This window comes from Lutjanus erythropterus, chromosome 13, assembly GCF_056507025.1.
Source record: "Lutjanus erythropterus isolate fLutEry1 chromosome 13, fLutEry1.hap2, whole genome shotgun sequence".
NCBI classification, from domain to species: Eukaryota; Metazoa; Chordata; class Actinopteri; order Lutjaniformes; family Lutjanidae; genus Lutjanus; species Lutjanus erythropterus.
This window is the reverse complement of record NC_139329.1, coordinates 28,006,553-28,022,629: the sequence shown is the minus strand read 5'-3', so window position 1 is coordinate 28,022,629 and position 16,077 is coordinate 28,006,553. Positions and strand designations below refer to the sequence as shown.

Below are 16,077 nucleotides of genomic sequence, written 5' to 3'. Positions count from 1 at the left end.
TCCCAAAATCACATAAAAACAAAGAGATCCAGCTTTATGTACACTTTACTGTCTTCAGGATATCACAAAGACAAAGTATAGCTATAAACTGTATGCAAATGTTGGTTTCCATGGCAACAGTGCAATTGTAGCACGAGCACAGCATGAACTTTCTCAAAGCACGTCAGGATTTGTCTTTTTTCTCCGTGTCATCATATCGTAAACGGTTCTGAACTCTCTGTCAGTTTTTTAATCCCTAACAACTTTCGTCGTGCTTAGTAAAAGGAAGCACAAACTGGCTGTCTTCAATAAGACACAGTATCACAGGCGGACAGAAATAGAGCCAGTTTGCCAGATCAACTGTTGTCTCCTTTAACGAACAGGCTGAAAGTTACATCTTCAATTGCAGAGTTTTTATGTAATTTTATTTTGAAGTTGAAGAGCACTGGAAAAAGTGTGCAGACTTCTACACCTCCAGTGAGACACTGAATGATCACATGTAATAATTATCTGCTGTCATGCGTAGCTTTTTATGTTTATGTCTATTCTCTTTCATTAGTTTATAATGATATATGTGAGATTATGTTAGTGTGTGTGTCTGACTGACCGTCCTCCGGTAAGAACAGCGTTATTGGTTCGCTCTGGACCCCTCCGTCCCCCTGCACAGTGCTGGAGGTCATCCACAGGGTGTAGTTTGTGCCTCCAATCAGCCGAGTCAGGGTGTAGGACAGGAATGAATCAGGAGAGGCAGGGGCAGGTAGGTCTGAAACGGGAACATTCTATGGAGGAAAAACAAAATTCTACTTTTACACACTGAAACAAGCATCTCTACAAGAACAATGTCGTTTGTCACCCATAAAATGAAAAGTGAAAAGAAAAGCCAACTTTAAATGTCTTGGTCCACCAAACTTCTGCATTTTTTATGTTCCTCCACTCATTCTTTCAGTTTTTTTTCATTAAAGCAGTGTTGATTATTTGGCCACCTGGGTGCAGCAGAGCAAGCTGAACACAACTGTAACATAATATCACATCATATAGTTGATATGGCGAATGTGTTAGACTACAGGAGTTTTAAAGTCTTCACCAATTTTTTAATTGGTTTGTATAACACATACTTAACAGATTTTCCTCCCACTTGTCTCAAACATGCACACACTACAAGATTTGAAAATAATGATGCATCACACACTACAAGATATCACGCCAGAGGGAGCAGAAATCTCACATAATCTCACAGGGAAGCCGATGTAAACAAAACGGAGATTGACATAGTGCAACTTTGCAGTAAGAAAAAAAAAAAAAAAACAGAAGGCTAAATGAATCTGGGAACAAGAGGTGAAATTTTTGCCACTGTCTCCTTGCAGACTTGTCTCTCTCAAAGAACGAGGCTAATGAGAGCAGCAGCAAAACAGGCAGGAAAGTTGTGGGCAAGAAAACCAAAAACAATGAGCTGAAAGATGCTAAAATGTTTGGTCAATCTGAGAAGAACTGCAGAGTTCTCTGGGGGTTTGTCACTGCAAGTGACACCTTTCACATCACACATAGTCGTTTGACCCAACTTTGACATTAAAATATTGATTAGTGCAGCTTTAATGTATAATCTGTGTGTATCTCATATATACAGTGTGTCTCACCTGCTTGGTCACAGTGTTGTTATCGGAGTAGTAAACAGTGTAGTGTACGATTATTCCATTGGGTTCAGTGGGTGGGTGCCACAGCAAGGTGACAGAGGAGGCAGTCACATTCACAAAAGTCACATTCTGCGGGGGGTCAAATGGTTCTGAAGTCAGGGAGCAAAGATAAGAAGGATATTTACACAATCTTCATACAAATCCATGGTAAAGAAATATTTTGTATGTGACAATCATAAAGTTATGTGTCAAAAAAAATCTTTAACAATTATCCAGCACCTGCATCAGTGGTGGTAAAGCTGATGTAGATCAGCACTCCTCCATCTCCCAGTCTGGTCCAGCTGGAGACAGAGGCATTGTAGCGACTCTCTGAGTCGACATTAATGACCACCGACGTCCCTGTTACATTCTGCCACAGCTCAGTCGTTTCATTCCTGACGCACAGAGAAACCAGTTGTGTTGCAACTTTTTTTAACAGACAGTCAAACAGACCGACAGAGAGAATTAAGAAACTCACCAAACTCTAACAGTGTAGTAGAGTATGTCTGAATTGGCTTCAAGTGGCGGTTGCCATGACAACTCTACCTCATAGTCTGACAACTTCCTGGCGTGGAGGAACTGAGGAGGTGTGTCTGGAGCTGAGATGCAGGAGAAAGACTTTCCAGTAACATCACACAAACAGAAGTATGGCCTGTTGATACAGAACCTGAACTGATGAGAATTCTTTAAAAATATATTTACACCAGCCAAATAAGAGCCTCAAATGACCCCACAGGAACATGCCACGAGGAACAGAATGCTGCCTGAAATGAAAAACTGGTTAGTTGTAATGACTGCTTGTGCTTCTCAGTCCTGATGAGCATCACGTGGCATCAAATACCTGTGATGTAACATCATTAGCATGAGCTGAAACAGAGAGATGTAACTGAGGAGGAAAAGACGAGAGGAAGGTCAGATTTAATCAGATGCCCTTCGAACTCAGTCATGATGTAATGGTGCTGGAACAAAAAACAAACCCTCCCCCTTTCCTCTTTCTCCCCCGCCCCTCCCTCTCACCATCCTCCAGCGTGGTGATGTTGAGCGGCTCGCTGCTGTAGTTTCCGGGCCCGACACGAGTGTGCGCTTGCACCATGACGCGGTACTGTGCATACTTCCTCAGATGTGTGATGTGGAGGTAGTTGGTGGGGGTGGTGAGGTTCAGGTTGTGAGTGGAGTTCCAGAGCTCGAGGCTGTAGTGGGTAATGATGCCGTTAGGCAACAGAGGAGGCTGCCAGGTCACGTTCACCTCGCTGGGGCTGACCGACTCAAAAGCGACGCCATACGGAGGACTGCCTGGGACTGGAGAGAGAACACAAGATAATGCACTTTTACTGAAATATGAGCAGCTGCTGTTGTTGTTAGTACAGGATTTCATATGTGTGTGCATTCATGAACACACCATCCTCTCCAGACAGCAGGTATAAAGTGTCTGACGTTTGGTTGCCATAGCCGTAACGTGTGTACGCCCTCACAGACACGTTGTAGTAGGTGAAGGGCTTCAGGTTGATCAGAGTAACTCTGTTAGAGGATGTGTTCATCACTGCAGAGAAGGATTCGTTCTCATACAGGACCTCGTAGCGCTGGATCACCCCATTGGCTTTCTCTGGTGCAGACCAGGTCAACGTGACGGTGGAGGGGCTGGTGTCATCCACAGCGAGGTTCACAGGAGGTGAATCAGGCTCTGTGGATGGGATGGACAAGAAAAATAAATCCCAGTGTGAATAAACAGAGTAAATTTGATAAATTAGCAAAAACTGTTTCATATTTAAAACTGTAATTTATAACACTGGCAGGCCCAGATTGTTATTAAATGTGTCTGATAGGATTATGGAGAGGACTGATACAGAGATATATCTTTTGTTAAAGACTAAGATGAGTTTTGTTTAACTGAAAAAAGCTGTTTGTTCTTGCCAAACCAGACTCTGTTTGCAAACCTGTAATTTTTACATCATCATCGTCATTCACACTCAACAGAAACAAAATAAAACTCACCACAAACAACTTGGTTGGTTGGTCAAAAAAAACTTCTTTTAACAAGGTGGATATGAAAATATTATGGTTGTACATGCCGTCTCTCCCTGTTATTTCTCTGATGTCTCGCTCCTCTCTTGAATGAATAAAAAGTTAATTTCAACCAAGCCAGAACTGTTGGTTGCTGGAGCAGTGGAGAGAGGATCCAAGATGTTTTTGGTGAGTTTTATTTTGTTTCTGTCGAATCTGAATCAAGGTGGCAATGTTAAAATTACAGCTGTTTACAGAGCAGTGAAACGGCTGTTTCTGGTGAACTAAAACATATCTTACACTTTAAATAAGATTATTTCCATAATGTTGTCAGACACTTAATAATTATAATCATAACCCGAGGCTGCCAATTTCAAAAATTGTTGTCTCCACTAGTAATTTAGACACAAATCATTGGGAAACAGGATCCAAATTTAAAGAAAACTGATCCCTCAACAAGGTGAAACAACAGTACATGCTTTGTATTTCATTTAGTCAAACGGTCATTATCTTTTTTTTGTATACAGTTTGTATTCAGCACGTACCATCCTCCAAGGTGATAACAAAGATGTCATCTTCCTCGGACAGAGAGCTCTCTCCCACAGCTGTAGACGCAGCTACACGCAGCTTATAACCAGTGTATTTGTCCAGATCTATACAGTAGAGGAGGATATTTATCAACAGACCTGTAATATAATGATTATAATAACTGCATAGAGCTGCATAGAAAAGATAATTACTCTACCTGTTATTAATATGTTGGTGTCGTTAGTAACCCACTTCAGGGCCTGATTACTGTGTAGTTTGAGACCATAGACAGTATAATGTGTAATCCGTCCATTGGGGTTGAGTGGTGGGACCCAGTTCACTAGTATGGAGGTGGAACTTATGTTTTGATAGGACACTTCGAGCACTGAGCTGGGCACTGCATAACACAGATAGTACAAGATGTCATTTGGGACATTTTTAAATATGTTGCATCTTTGAAAGGCTTTATCATAACTTTTTTCTTTGGTTTCTGGTGTTCAAGGGTCAGCAATTTGGAGAAGCAGACAGCAGTACCAGCATGGAAGTGTAGAAATGACCTGCTGTGGCCATGGTCACTAACAATGTATTTTAGCACCTTTAAAAAAGTCAGCATCGGTTTATGTTTATGCTCTATTTAGAATATTTTCACAGCTTTACCTTGCTGTCAGACAGCCTTTTCTGATGGGAAATCAGAAACCACTGTTTTACGTATAATCCTAATCATCGCTCTCTCCAAGGAAAATCAGCAATTTTACCTCACAGAACATGGAAGTTGCTGGAATACCACTACCATGATCCAGTCACTTGTTTGCATTCTGCTGCCCCTCTCTGCTTCTCAAAATTGGGGGCATGATGATCGTCATCTACTGTAGCTCATACACCAATAAGTGCTTCATACAACACCACTAATGATTATTTTAAATCACATGTGAACACCCACCCTGCTCCCTGGTCTTCTCAGTGATATCTGTTGCAGGACCCTCTCCCACAGTTGTGGAAGCAGTGACCCTGAACGTGTAATCGGTGAAGGGATTCAGATCAGACACCAGGTAAGACAACTCCTCAGACAAAACATCCACCACCTCCTCTCTCACTGTTACACCTGCAACACGCATGCAGACACAGATGGATACACACGACTGCATACACACACAGGATTTAAGCACTGGAACAGATAAAAATCTTTGAAGGGGCATCTATGGTTATACTCTCCCACCTGTGGTACCAGAAGCGGTAGCACTGCGTGTCGAAAACTGTCCTGTAATTGACGCATCATGTGTGGACAGGCGTAGCTGGCCTGGGGTCATGGCCAAGGGAGAGGAATTTGAGGTCATATCCCGCGCATCTGATTGCTTTGTCAGCCAGGGTGGAAGCGTGGCAGGTGGCACAGAGGTAGGAGAAAAGGCAGAGGTCCCAGAGACTGCGGAGTCAGTAGACTGAGCGCTTGTGCTGTTAGAGTGTGAAGCCGGAGCGTAACTGATGCTGGGCTCGTCAGTGACCGTGGAGTCAGCAGGTGCTTGAGCATCGGTGTTTGTGATTTGGTCAGTGGAGTGAGTGGGGCTGAAAGCAGTCATACTAGTGGGCAGTGTGCGATCTGAAATAGTGGCTGTGAAAGTTGACGGTGACGTGACCAGACTGAGCTCAGCGGTTCTCTTACGTCGATTGTTATGGACATCAGGGGGAAGAGTCTCATCTTCGTCCAAATCTGTTGAATTCTGAAGGAAGAAAAAAATGTTAGGATTCCTCTCGCACTAGTTACAGAATTACAAGATTGAACTAAATAAAGTGCAAAGTAATACAGGTTATTATTTGTATTTTTTCACTTGTTATTTAGGTTTGCATATTTTACATGGTAGAACATTTCCTGGCATGGGACCTCATAAAAAAAGTTAATTTTCTACATATCATCTGCTGCAAGAAGAGAGCGATTCAGTCATGGTATAAGGCAGATTACATCCAGGTTACTGCCGCTGATCTCCATTCATGAGCTGCTAGTTTTCTAGCTCTCTATTAAATTTTGTTTCAACCACCGTACACAGGTTTTAATTTCAGTGAAATACTGCTGCAATCATTGCAATACAACTTGTAAAATAGGCCTAGAATTAGAATGAGTAAACAGAAGCACTTCATCATGGCTCAGGTTCAGCTGCAATACCCTTCACAAGAACTTAACAGTTCTTCAACTCTTGCACACATGAAAAAAACCCTGTCTCATTTAACTTATTCTCTCTCTTGTGCACCTTGAACCTCTCTTGAGCGCATAATAATAACTTGCACAGGATAACTCGTTGTCTCTCGCGCACCTTAACCGTCCTTCAAATTCTTTGTATTGGATTGCATCATATTGAAAACCCTGATGAAACAGAATTAAAATTAAGAGGAGTATAATCAATGCCTCTGTAAAATAGTTTTGTGGCTTCACACAGGTTTTCTCAAAGGGCGATTCTAATAGATTGTACCGGTGTTCATGATATTATGTCCCTCCCATGACACTGTAAAGAGTTTACACTGTAAAAAGTTGTCTTCACCAGGCCATGGAACCACTTCTCTTCAATACATTTACAGCGGCTATACAGAGGAGCAACATCTGTCTTACCACCTCTGAAGTGAGAGTGATGTCCTGCAGCAGAACCTCATCAACCAGAACCTGCAGTCTGTACTGGGTGATCATGCCGTTGGGCTGGGCGGGGCTTTTCCAGCTCACAAGGATTGAAACTGAATCCTCAGCTACTGCTACCAAATCCTGCACTGCACTAGGTGCTACTCGTGCAAACACACAAATAGACACACAGACATATAAAGAAGCAAACACACATTCACATGTAGTCACAGTAGCTTTAAAATTAAAGTGACAGCATTTCTAGAGTAAATAATCAGCAAAGCGCCAAATAGCCTTTCATTATTTTCTGATCTTTAACAGGCAAAATGATAAAGTATTTATCAGTTGCAGCCCTTATATTCATCTAAATGCAAGAAGAGATGACTGCTGCTCTCCTCACCTTCAGCTAGTGTGATTACATCATCCTCTGCTGCTGGACCCACTTCTCCAGCAGCTTTGGCTCGGACGGCCACTGTGTACCTCGTGTAGGGGGTCAAACCAGTGAAAGCAAATCGCATGTCTCCTGTGCTGTTCTCGTACAAATATCCTGACAGGAGGACAAAAAAAAATGTATGGCTTTATATCAGCTTAAGGGTCTGAGCCTGTGACATGCATGTGAGGGTGTTCAAGAGTTAATAGTTAATAACCTGTAGGTCCATAAAGGTAGAGGACATAGGTGAACTTTCCCGTGATTATGTCGGGAGAATTCCAGGACACTGAGATTGACCGAGACGTTGTGTTTATTATAGAGAAGTTTTGTGGCGGGTCCTCTGGGGCTGAAACACAGAAATAATTGTCTTCAAACTTGCAGTAAAGACTGTATGATCTAAAAAAAACAAAAAACAAAAAAAAACCAAAAAACTATGGCATCTGCTTCTTTTTTACACACCTGATTCTGGCATACGGACCATAGTGGAGGCTATCTGTCCTTCTCCATCAGAGGTGAAGGCAGACACTTCGAACAGATAGGCGGTGTAAGGTCGTAGTTGATCGACTCCTACTGATATGGGCACACTCCAGGAGGCTGCAGGGGGCACGGCAGAGAGGGTGATGGGTGGAGACGATGCTGTTATCTCCAAGGGACTAAGGGTTGCACGGGACAGGATATCCGCTGCATCCTATACATACAAAATCATAAAGGACATAAAGTATTAAAAAAAATGTTCAAACTTTATGCCGTGCAGATGCTCGGCCTTATGTCCTGGTAGTATCTATAATCCTGACAGAAAAAGAACATCTCGCAATAACAGTCAAGTTAAGAAGACAAAAGGTGGAACAATGCAGTACATTGCAGTGAGGCAGCGCTATGGTCATGATGTCCTCTGCGTTGACCTCCAGCATGCGGACTGTTTGTCCCGTACGAGCGTGCTTTGCCTTGACAGCAAACTTTGTGATGAGGCCGTTGATGCGGTGTGGCAGGAACCAGGTAACCACGACGAAGGTGTGGTTCTGAGCAAACGCCGTTAAGTTGGTCACAAGGCCAGGGGCTGCAGGGAATACAACACAAATATATGTACATACATCCATACATACAATACTGTACATACACAATTAGTGTTAGTGTATGTGCCTGAATACTCACGTGACTCAGCAGTCTTTATGTATAAAGATTTACTGAAGGCTCCTATTCCAGCTGGAGATATTGCTGCTACCTAAAGGCACAGAGAGAGAGGTAGGTTTGGTACTTACAATGATTAATTCATGTTCCTGTCAATAGGTCAGTCATCAGATCCCGATTAGACGCTAATCTCACGCAATGATCACAACTGGAACGACACTCTGTTAGAGGTGATTCAGTGATCCCAGAAACAACAACATGAACAGCAATGACATAACATTATACATCACGTATGTAAACAGTATGTAAACACATCTCAGCCTCTGCATTGCTGCCTGCATGTTTGATTTGCTCAAAGAATCATAGAGAATAAATTAAAATGAATGAAAAATAAGTTATGGAAATGAAATGACAGCCTAAGTCTGATAATCAGGCTAATGGGGAATTTATCTAGAAGGACAATAATGAATGCCGCCTCAAAAAATTTATCTTAAAGCATTTTACATCATACTGAAGCTCTGTGAAAGACACTAAATATTTCACAAAAATGTCAGCCTATCAATTAAGAGGAAAAAACTTTCTTTTAGCATAGCCACCAAGCATTTTCATTTTTTTTCTATCTGGCTTTAAAGATATTTCTAAATGCCAATACTTTTAGAAAATCAAATGACAGTTTGATTAGCTAATTAATCGATTAGTTGTGAACTATTAAATGAACCACTAACTACTCCGATTATCAATTAATTGTTTGGAATTCTTTTTTAAGAAAAATATCCAAAGTCTTTGATCTCAGCTTCTCAAGTGTGAATATTTTCTGGTTTCTTCAGTAAAGTGAATATCTTTGAGTTATGGAGAAAAAAACAAGATATTTGAAGATGTCACCATGGGCTTTGGGAAGATTTTTTTCATAGTTTTCTGCTATTTTATGGACCAAACAACAAATAATCATTGGTTGCAGTCCTAGTCTCATATTTAGCTGCCTATACCTAAAACAAGAAGCAAATCTGGCAATGGGATAAGAAGTTAATTCCACTTGTTTACAGCTTAATTTTTCTTCCATAATTTCTTCCATAATTTTCACTATCTTCAGGCAAGACAGAACATGGGAGATGTTTTTGCTTTTAACAAAAACAGATAAAACCTGTAAGGAGTAAATAAAAGACAAAAAGACTTGTTGCAGCTTACAAGAGGTATGATAACTTTCTACTTTCTTAGCTTGCCAGACATATGGGCCAAAGCAGGAGAAAGAAGTTGCTCATGAGCTCAGCTTAGTGGGCCAACACACTCACAGGTGGGATGTAGTAATATGATACATGCACAGACATGCTTACACACACACACACACACACACGTACAGTACAGTTTGTGCGGGTACGAACACGATGTGTGTCGGTCTCTCAGAGTCCATTTGTATGAAGGTCATTGCGGGTTAATGAATTCTGAAAACTAATAAGCACGATCACATTCAAGCTCAGTGACAACAGACAGTGGAAAGAGCCAAGCCTGATCCATAGATCTGTTTACCTGATTAATAATGCAATCAGGATCAATTTCCAGCATACAGCCAGATCAGGAGAATAGTCTGGACCTGTGGGATCTGTGTTAGGTAGCCACATCCACATGACCATACATGATGTCTGTTGTAAAGACAACTGGTGCTTGGATGTGCATTTAATAAGAATAAATAATTAATTCACAATATTCAATGTTAAAATCCATGGAATTTGGTCCTGTATGTGAATCACCCCTTTAGTAAAGCTTTTTTGATGCATAAAAGTTTAATTGTTTGGCTAAGTTAGTTATGTTTTTGAGTTCACCAAAGCAAACCTGTATCAGCCACACTGTAATGATGATTTTTTTCTGTTTTTAATCTTCAAGTATGTATCCTACCTCAATGTGGTATGTCGAACCTGAGGTGAAGTCAGTGAGCAGGGTCTCTGGTATGTCCAGGTACTTGGTCACCTGTGTGAAGGCGGGGTCGGGGTAGGGACACACCTCCTTGTACCTACAGGAGGAAATCAGTCTTTAAGATCGTCATCTCCCAACTCACATTATAAGTTTATGGACAGTATGGGGCTGGATGAAGGACTCAACAAAAAGATTTACTTTCTATTCAACACTTTACTCAAGTACTGTAGTTTTAATTGAGCCACTTGTAGTTTATTTGACTATTTTCATTTTATGATACCTCTACCCCTACTTCATGCAAAACAAAGAGTTAGCTGCCTAAACCTGATGCCATTGTCCAGTGACAGAAATCTTATAAGGTCATTTTAGATTAGAATTAAGCCTTTAAGGTATTAATTTCCTAATCTGTAAGAACTGGAGTAGGAAGGAATATGTCAACTTGTTTTGTTTTCTAAAATCCTTTTTCTAACATGCTTTATTCTTTCTTGTTTTATGAAACAGAAACTCATTCGTATAACTTTTTTAAAGTTAATTCAAATTAAAAACAAGTTTAAAAAATCTTACTTTACTGTCCAAAATTAGGTTTTCAGGACTTTGTCTCTGTAAGAATATATACATTTTGCTGATAATACTTAAATATCTTCACTTAAGTAAAATTTTGGACACAGGATTTAAACTTGTAATGAAGTATTTTTAATTTGCAGTATTACCACTTTTACTCAGGTAAGGGATCTGAATACTTTATCCACCTCTGAGAATTGTACATCCATGGAGTCATTCTCATAGACTGAGAAATACACGCCTCAGTGTGTGCAACATTTGACAGTTGTACATTTGGTCTTTTATATTTTTGATATTTCCATGATCTCACAATGACTCAGCAACTTGTAACTGCAACTTTGTTGTCTTTTAAGACAGTAAAGTTCAACTGAAGTGTAACTTGAGACCCATAACCTGTGTGGACCCACACAAGTAGACCAAAATAAATCCTGAATCACAGTTTTCCAGGATGACAAGAATTACCTGATGACGTATCCGTCAATGTTGTTGGCATCGGGTGGCATGACCCAGGAGAGCAGAATACCATTCGAACCCACAGCCTCTCCTTCTAGAGCTAAAGGTGGACCAGCAACTGAAGGATAAGAAGGGAAGTGTGTGAATGAGAGAAGAGAAGGAAAGAGTCTGTCCTCTATCTGCTGTGCGTTCAGTACCATCGATACAGTAGAAAGTCTAACATCAATATTTTGATAAATAACGTCTCTTTATCAGAACTCAAAGGAACACAGTACCAGAGTCATCTGAAGAATAGCGTTGTTGTCTGTGGGGGAATGATCCTCCAAGTGTGTGTGTGAGCCTGCGTGAGTGTGTTTTAGGCTGAACTCTGATGAATAAGGCCTCACACAGCAGTGGCATTTCACTGACATTCACTGCAGACCCATTCATCCTGCGGTTCAAAAGCTCGGGCTTAAGTTACCTAAGAGGAATTAAACAGGGAAGGGAGTATACCCCACTACACACACACAGAAACACACACACACACCTACTGTACTAATTCCTTTCCCTCAGTGTGAATGTGTGTACATGTGCTACACAGGGACTTAATTAAACAGCAGAGGGCAGACGAGAACCTGGCTGCACTTTAACACCCGAAAACAAAACCATCAAAACATCCAAACATCAACAAACAGTGCGCGAACGTCTCACCGCTCTCATTAGTATTGATCATGCGGCTGACTCCAGGGCTGATGTTGGAGGAGGAAGCAGCTGTGACTGTTACAGTGTACTGTGTCCCCGGACTGACATTCACCACATCGGCCTGTGAAAACAGCAAAACACAGACACCTTGTCACGACACGCACATAACATCATCAGTAATGTATTGTAATGCACTTAGTTTTTGTGTTTTGGGGGGACACATAATAAGCAGGGGTCCTCCCTCAGGAATTCCTGAGCAAAAAACATAGAATTTCCTGCATTCTGGTGATTAATGCACCAACTTATGCCTTCACTGACTCAAGTTATTGTGAAAATTGTTCTATACATGAAAACAGAAAATTGAGGGACCAGGTGACAATCAAAAATATCATGGACTATAATGCTGTGAGGCTCAGGCAAGTGGCTCATCAAAATAAAAGTCCTCTACTACTTTCATCTTTTTATTGGGGGGTACAAATGCTAATGTTCAAAATATTTAGGTGGGCATCTGCACCTGCGACACGTAGTTGTACCTTACAGCTGAAGTACCTCAGCAGCACTTCTTATGTTCCGAAGGTTTTTGTTAAACAAATTTTAATAATGTTAAAATACGTTTGATATACGAAAAAAGCGGGGATGTGACCTGTAAAGTCAGTTTTTTGTGGCTTGTTGGTTACTGTCATGATAAATATATGAAAGGTGTAAGAAGATGGAGAAAATGTCAATTTACCAAAGGCAAAGTTGACATCTTTCCATTGCTTGTTTTGTCAAATGTCATTTTTTACTGCAGACCAACACCCACAGATATTCTGTTTACTATCACATAAGACAAAGAAAAGCAGCATAACTGTGAAGATGGAACTAAATAATTTTAGGAAAGGTGAAAAATAATTTCAATAAATTACTTTCAAGTTAGCTGGCCTACTCCATAATCTTTCGTATCTACATTAGAAAAATACAGAATTCCTCTTAAATATCTCTGCAAATTGAAACAAGAATACGTCTAAATTACTTTGTAAAAATCTATAATAACCTCCTGGCTCTCAGCCATCTGTATCAATATGAAGGTGGGTGGTTGTGAAAGGATGACAGCTTGTTTCAGATTCTGCTCGCACTTGTTTGTATCTTAATATGTTAGTTTGTGTCTGTGTGACAGAAAAACAGTGCTGCCTGTGTTGCAGTAATTTTGCTTCGGTGTGTGTCGCACCTGTGACATCAATATGCTGGATGGCAATGTGTGACAATAATACCTTATGTTCCCTCCCAGAAATATGCCAAACTTTTTTTTTCCCGCATATGTGCGCATGTCCTTCTTACTGTTGGATTTTATGCAGCTGCAAATACGTAGATACAAGAACAGTCTAATAGTCTGTGAGTGTTATATTAATCCTCTATGCACGCAGCAATGCCAGATATCGAGTGCTGACTTCTTACCTGTGAGTGTACCTGTCCCAAGTAGAGTGTGAGCAGCAGGATGAGTGAGTAGAAGGCCATGCTGGGTAACAGAGTTAGCTTTAGTTTAGACCCTGCAGGTTAGAGGCCTCACCGGCAGAGCTGCATCCAGTGTTAGTGCACAATCGTTAGCTGTGGTCTACAGGTAATCCACTGAGCTGAGCAGGAATAATTCCAGGTCTAGAAGCTGGTTAGTAGCATGAGTAAAGGTCACAGGGTTTAGTTGTCCAGGCTTTGGATATTAACAGGTCTTGATCTTGAGGTACTCCAAATTTTTAGCGGCTATCCACAGAGGGCAGTGGGTCCTTTCATTAGCACGAGGCTAACATTCTCCCTCTGGTCTCTCTCTCTCTCTCTCTCTCTCTAGGGAGAGCTGCTTAAGCAAATGAATGATTCAGGGTTGAGCTCATGAGGCCAACTCAATAAATAATGAGATCTATTACTCAACTCTGTGCTCTGTGTGCTGTGTGTGTGTGTGTGTGTGGTGTGTAAGGTTACATTTTGGGGGGTATCTGACACCTGGCAGTCGGGAAGAGCCGGTATGGGGTGGGACTTTGTTGAATAGGAGGAGAGATAAAGACATTTATGTTTGTGTATGTGGGTAGAATGTACGTTCAGGGCACTATTTAGATGATCTATAGTCTAAAGTGCATTTAGGGTCTCCAACTCCACTTTTAAATGGCGCATAATTTGGGTGCAAAGTAAGGCGCAAGGCACAACAAGGTTGTATGTAGTCTTTTAATCAATCATAGGTGTGTTTTGTGCAAAACATGAATTAAACCAATCAGAGCTTAATCTTCCATTCCTGGCCCATTGTCGTTTAAATGGCGTATTTGGCAAGTTTGAGAAGCTAACCAGATGCACGTACTGCAGTTGAAACCACAGACACTGCGGTTAATTCACGGGTCATAAAAATTACCCTTACGATTGATAGCAGATGGGTTGCAAGCTGGTGAAATATTGTAAAGCACCTCTCCCATTAAGAGAGAAAGTGTGGGCATTTAGGCACAAGGAACAGCAACATGACAGCTGTGACATTACTGAACATAAGGAAATGTTTCAAATTACTGAAAGAAAATCATTAAGAAAACACTCAGACCAATACAACACAGTAAGAGATGTAGCAAATATCATTAATATTCAAGTGGTAAAACTAAAAACTGTAGTTATAAGCTTGACAGGGCAGAGTAAAGTCTCCAGAGGAAATGACTTGTTAGATAGTTCGAATGGAAGTAAGGATCTATACAGCTGCTTTACCCTAAATGTTACTGAATGAACTTCGACTGTGTGTGACGTACTGATTCCTGTTGTGTAGGCGCCTCTCACTATGTGAATAATGTGTCCTTTAAATAGCACAGAAATACTGCTCCATTGACTTTAGACCAAGTTTTTTCACTGGTCAAAGGCATAACTGCTTTCTCTTGCCTCAATGCATCTGACCACAAGACATTTTAAAACCAACACACCAATGGACACAACTACATTTACTACTTAAGAGCACTGGGCGTAAAAAGGACAACTACATCAGTCAGAAAATAACAATGACAGCTATGCACTATGAGCGATGGGAGGAAGACAGAGCCTCTCAATATCATAACTCAGCTTAAAGTCTAATGCTCATAATAACACTGCATGTAATGTATTCAGGTGAACTGCGCTGTCTTGTTGTCAAAACATCTACAGTGAGATTATTAGATGAAAAAAGTGTAAACTCAGAGCACCCCTGATACTACATAAGCAGTGTGTGTTTCATTCAGCATGTGTGTGTACCTGAATGTATCCATCACGTGCAGGCTGCACTGTGACTACTCCCTGGTTTGGTTGCAGGTTCACCTGGTAACGATCCACACACCCCGCCGCCTGCTCCCAACGCAGCGCGAACGCACGTGCCGACACATTCACGACACGCACTCCTCGTACACGGGCGGGCACTCATGAAGGACAGGGAAGGAAGAAACAGAGTCAGAGAGGTGGAGGTGGAGAAAGTTTCAGTAAATTAATGACGAGGTGATCGGGGCAGGTGATAATAATGGGGTGTTGACCGGCCGCGGCCCTCGAGCTATCGTCTACCTGTGGTTACAGTCAGAAAGGCGGCGCTCCCTGCTGTCACCCCTCTCACTCTCTCAGCACTCACATTGTAGCTGCAGCCATCCGTCAACCCTGTAACCACGACAACCCGCTCATCCTTGGGTATGGTGAGTGTGTTGGTGACTGAGGCGTTGGCCACAGTGACTCTGTGGAAGTCAAACTCTCCAAATGCACCGTCCCAGCTCACAGAGACAGAGGATGAGTTCATGTTGGCTAAACGAAGGGCGCATAAACCTGCTGGACCTGGAAAACAAATTTTTACAATTTTACACCCTATAGTTTGTATTATTTAGGCCATAAGTGTTGTCTTTTTCTGGTTTTAAAGGCTGCATTACAGTAAAGTAATTTGTTGAATGTACCAGACTGTTCTAGCTGTTCTATTATTTGCCTTTACCCGCATTACTAATCGTTATTTATCAGAAATCTCATTGTGTTAATATTTAGTCAAAGCGCCAATGTCCATATCACCGAGCCCTAACTACTTAACACACTGTTGGGTGTTTTAATCTACAGCATTGCATCATATTCTATAACACTGTCACATTTTTGCACTATTTGAGAATCTGTGGTATGTTAATTTATGTGTACATCAAGATATA

General features: G+C 41.3%; 1 protein-coding gene across 1 annotated transcript in view; it reads right to left on the bottom strand.

Annotated features, from left to right (window-relative positions):
- ptprq (protein tyrosine phosphatase receptor type Q) overlaps window positions 1-16,077 on the bottom strand; it is a 55,500-nt gene that overhangs the window by 26,994 nt on the left and 12,429 nt on the right. The window contains exons 17-37 of the mRNA XM_084734113.1: window positions 15,461-15,721; window positions 15,161-15,321; window positions 11,948-12,059; window positions 11,267-11,375; window positions 10,226-10,340; window positions 8,360-8,429; window positions 8,065-8,264; window positions 7,667-7,895; window positions 7,425-7,553; window positions 7,178-7,324; window positions 6,775-6,938; window positions 5,395-5,893; window positions 5,119-5,280; window positions 4,396-4,575; window positions 4,196-4,303; window positions 3,049-3,330; window positions 2,667-2,948; window positions 2,128-2,248; window positions 1,890-2,044; window positions 1,614-1,759; window positions 587-758 (exon numbers count right to left, since the gene is read on the bottom strand). Coding sequence (XP_084590239.1) covers window positions 587-758; window positions 1,614-1,759; window positions 1,890-2,044; window positions 2,128-2,248; window positions 2,667-2,948; window positions 3,049-3,330; window positions 4,196-4,303; window positions 4,396-4,575; window positions 5,119-5,280; window positions 5,395-5,893; window positions 6,775-6,938; window positions 7,178-7,324; window positions 7,425-7,553; window positions 7,667-7,895; window positions 8,065-8,264; window positions 8,360-8,429; window positions 10,226-10,340; window positions 11,267-11,375; window positions 11,948-12,059; window positions 15,161-15,321; window positions 15,461-15,721 — 3,804 coding nt within the window. The remainder of the gene's footprint in view (window positions 1-586; window positions 759-1,613; window positions 1,760-1,889; window positions 2,045-2,127; window positions 2,249-2,666; window positions 2,949-3,048; window positions 3,331-4,195; window positions 4,304-4,395; window positions 4,576-5,118; window positions 5,281-5,394; window positions 5,894-6,774; window positions 6,939-7,177; window positions 7,325-7,424; window positions 7,554-7,666; window positions 7,896-8,064; window positions 8,265-8,359; window positions 8,430-10,225; window positions 10,341-11,266; window positions 11,376-11,947; window positions 12,060-15,160; window positions 15,322-15,460; window positions 15,722-16,077) is intronic.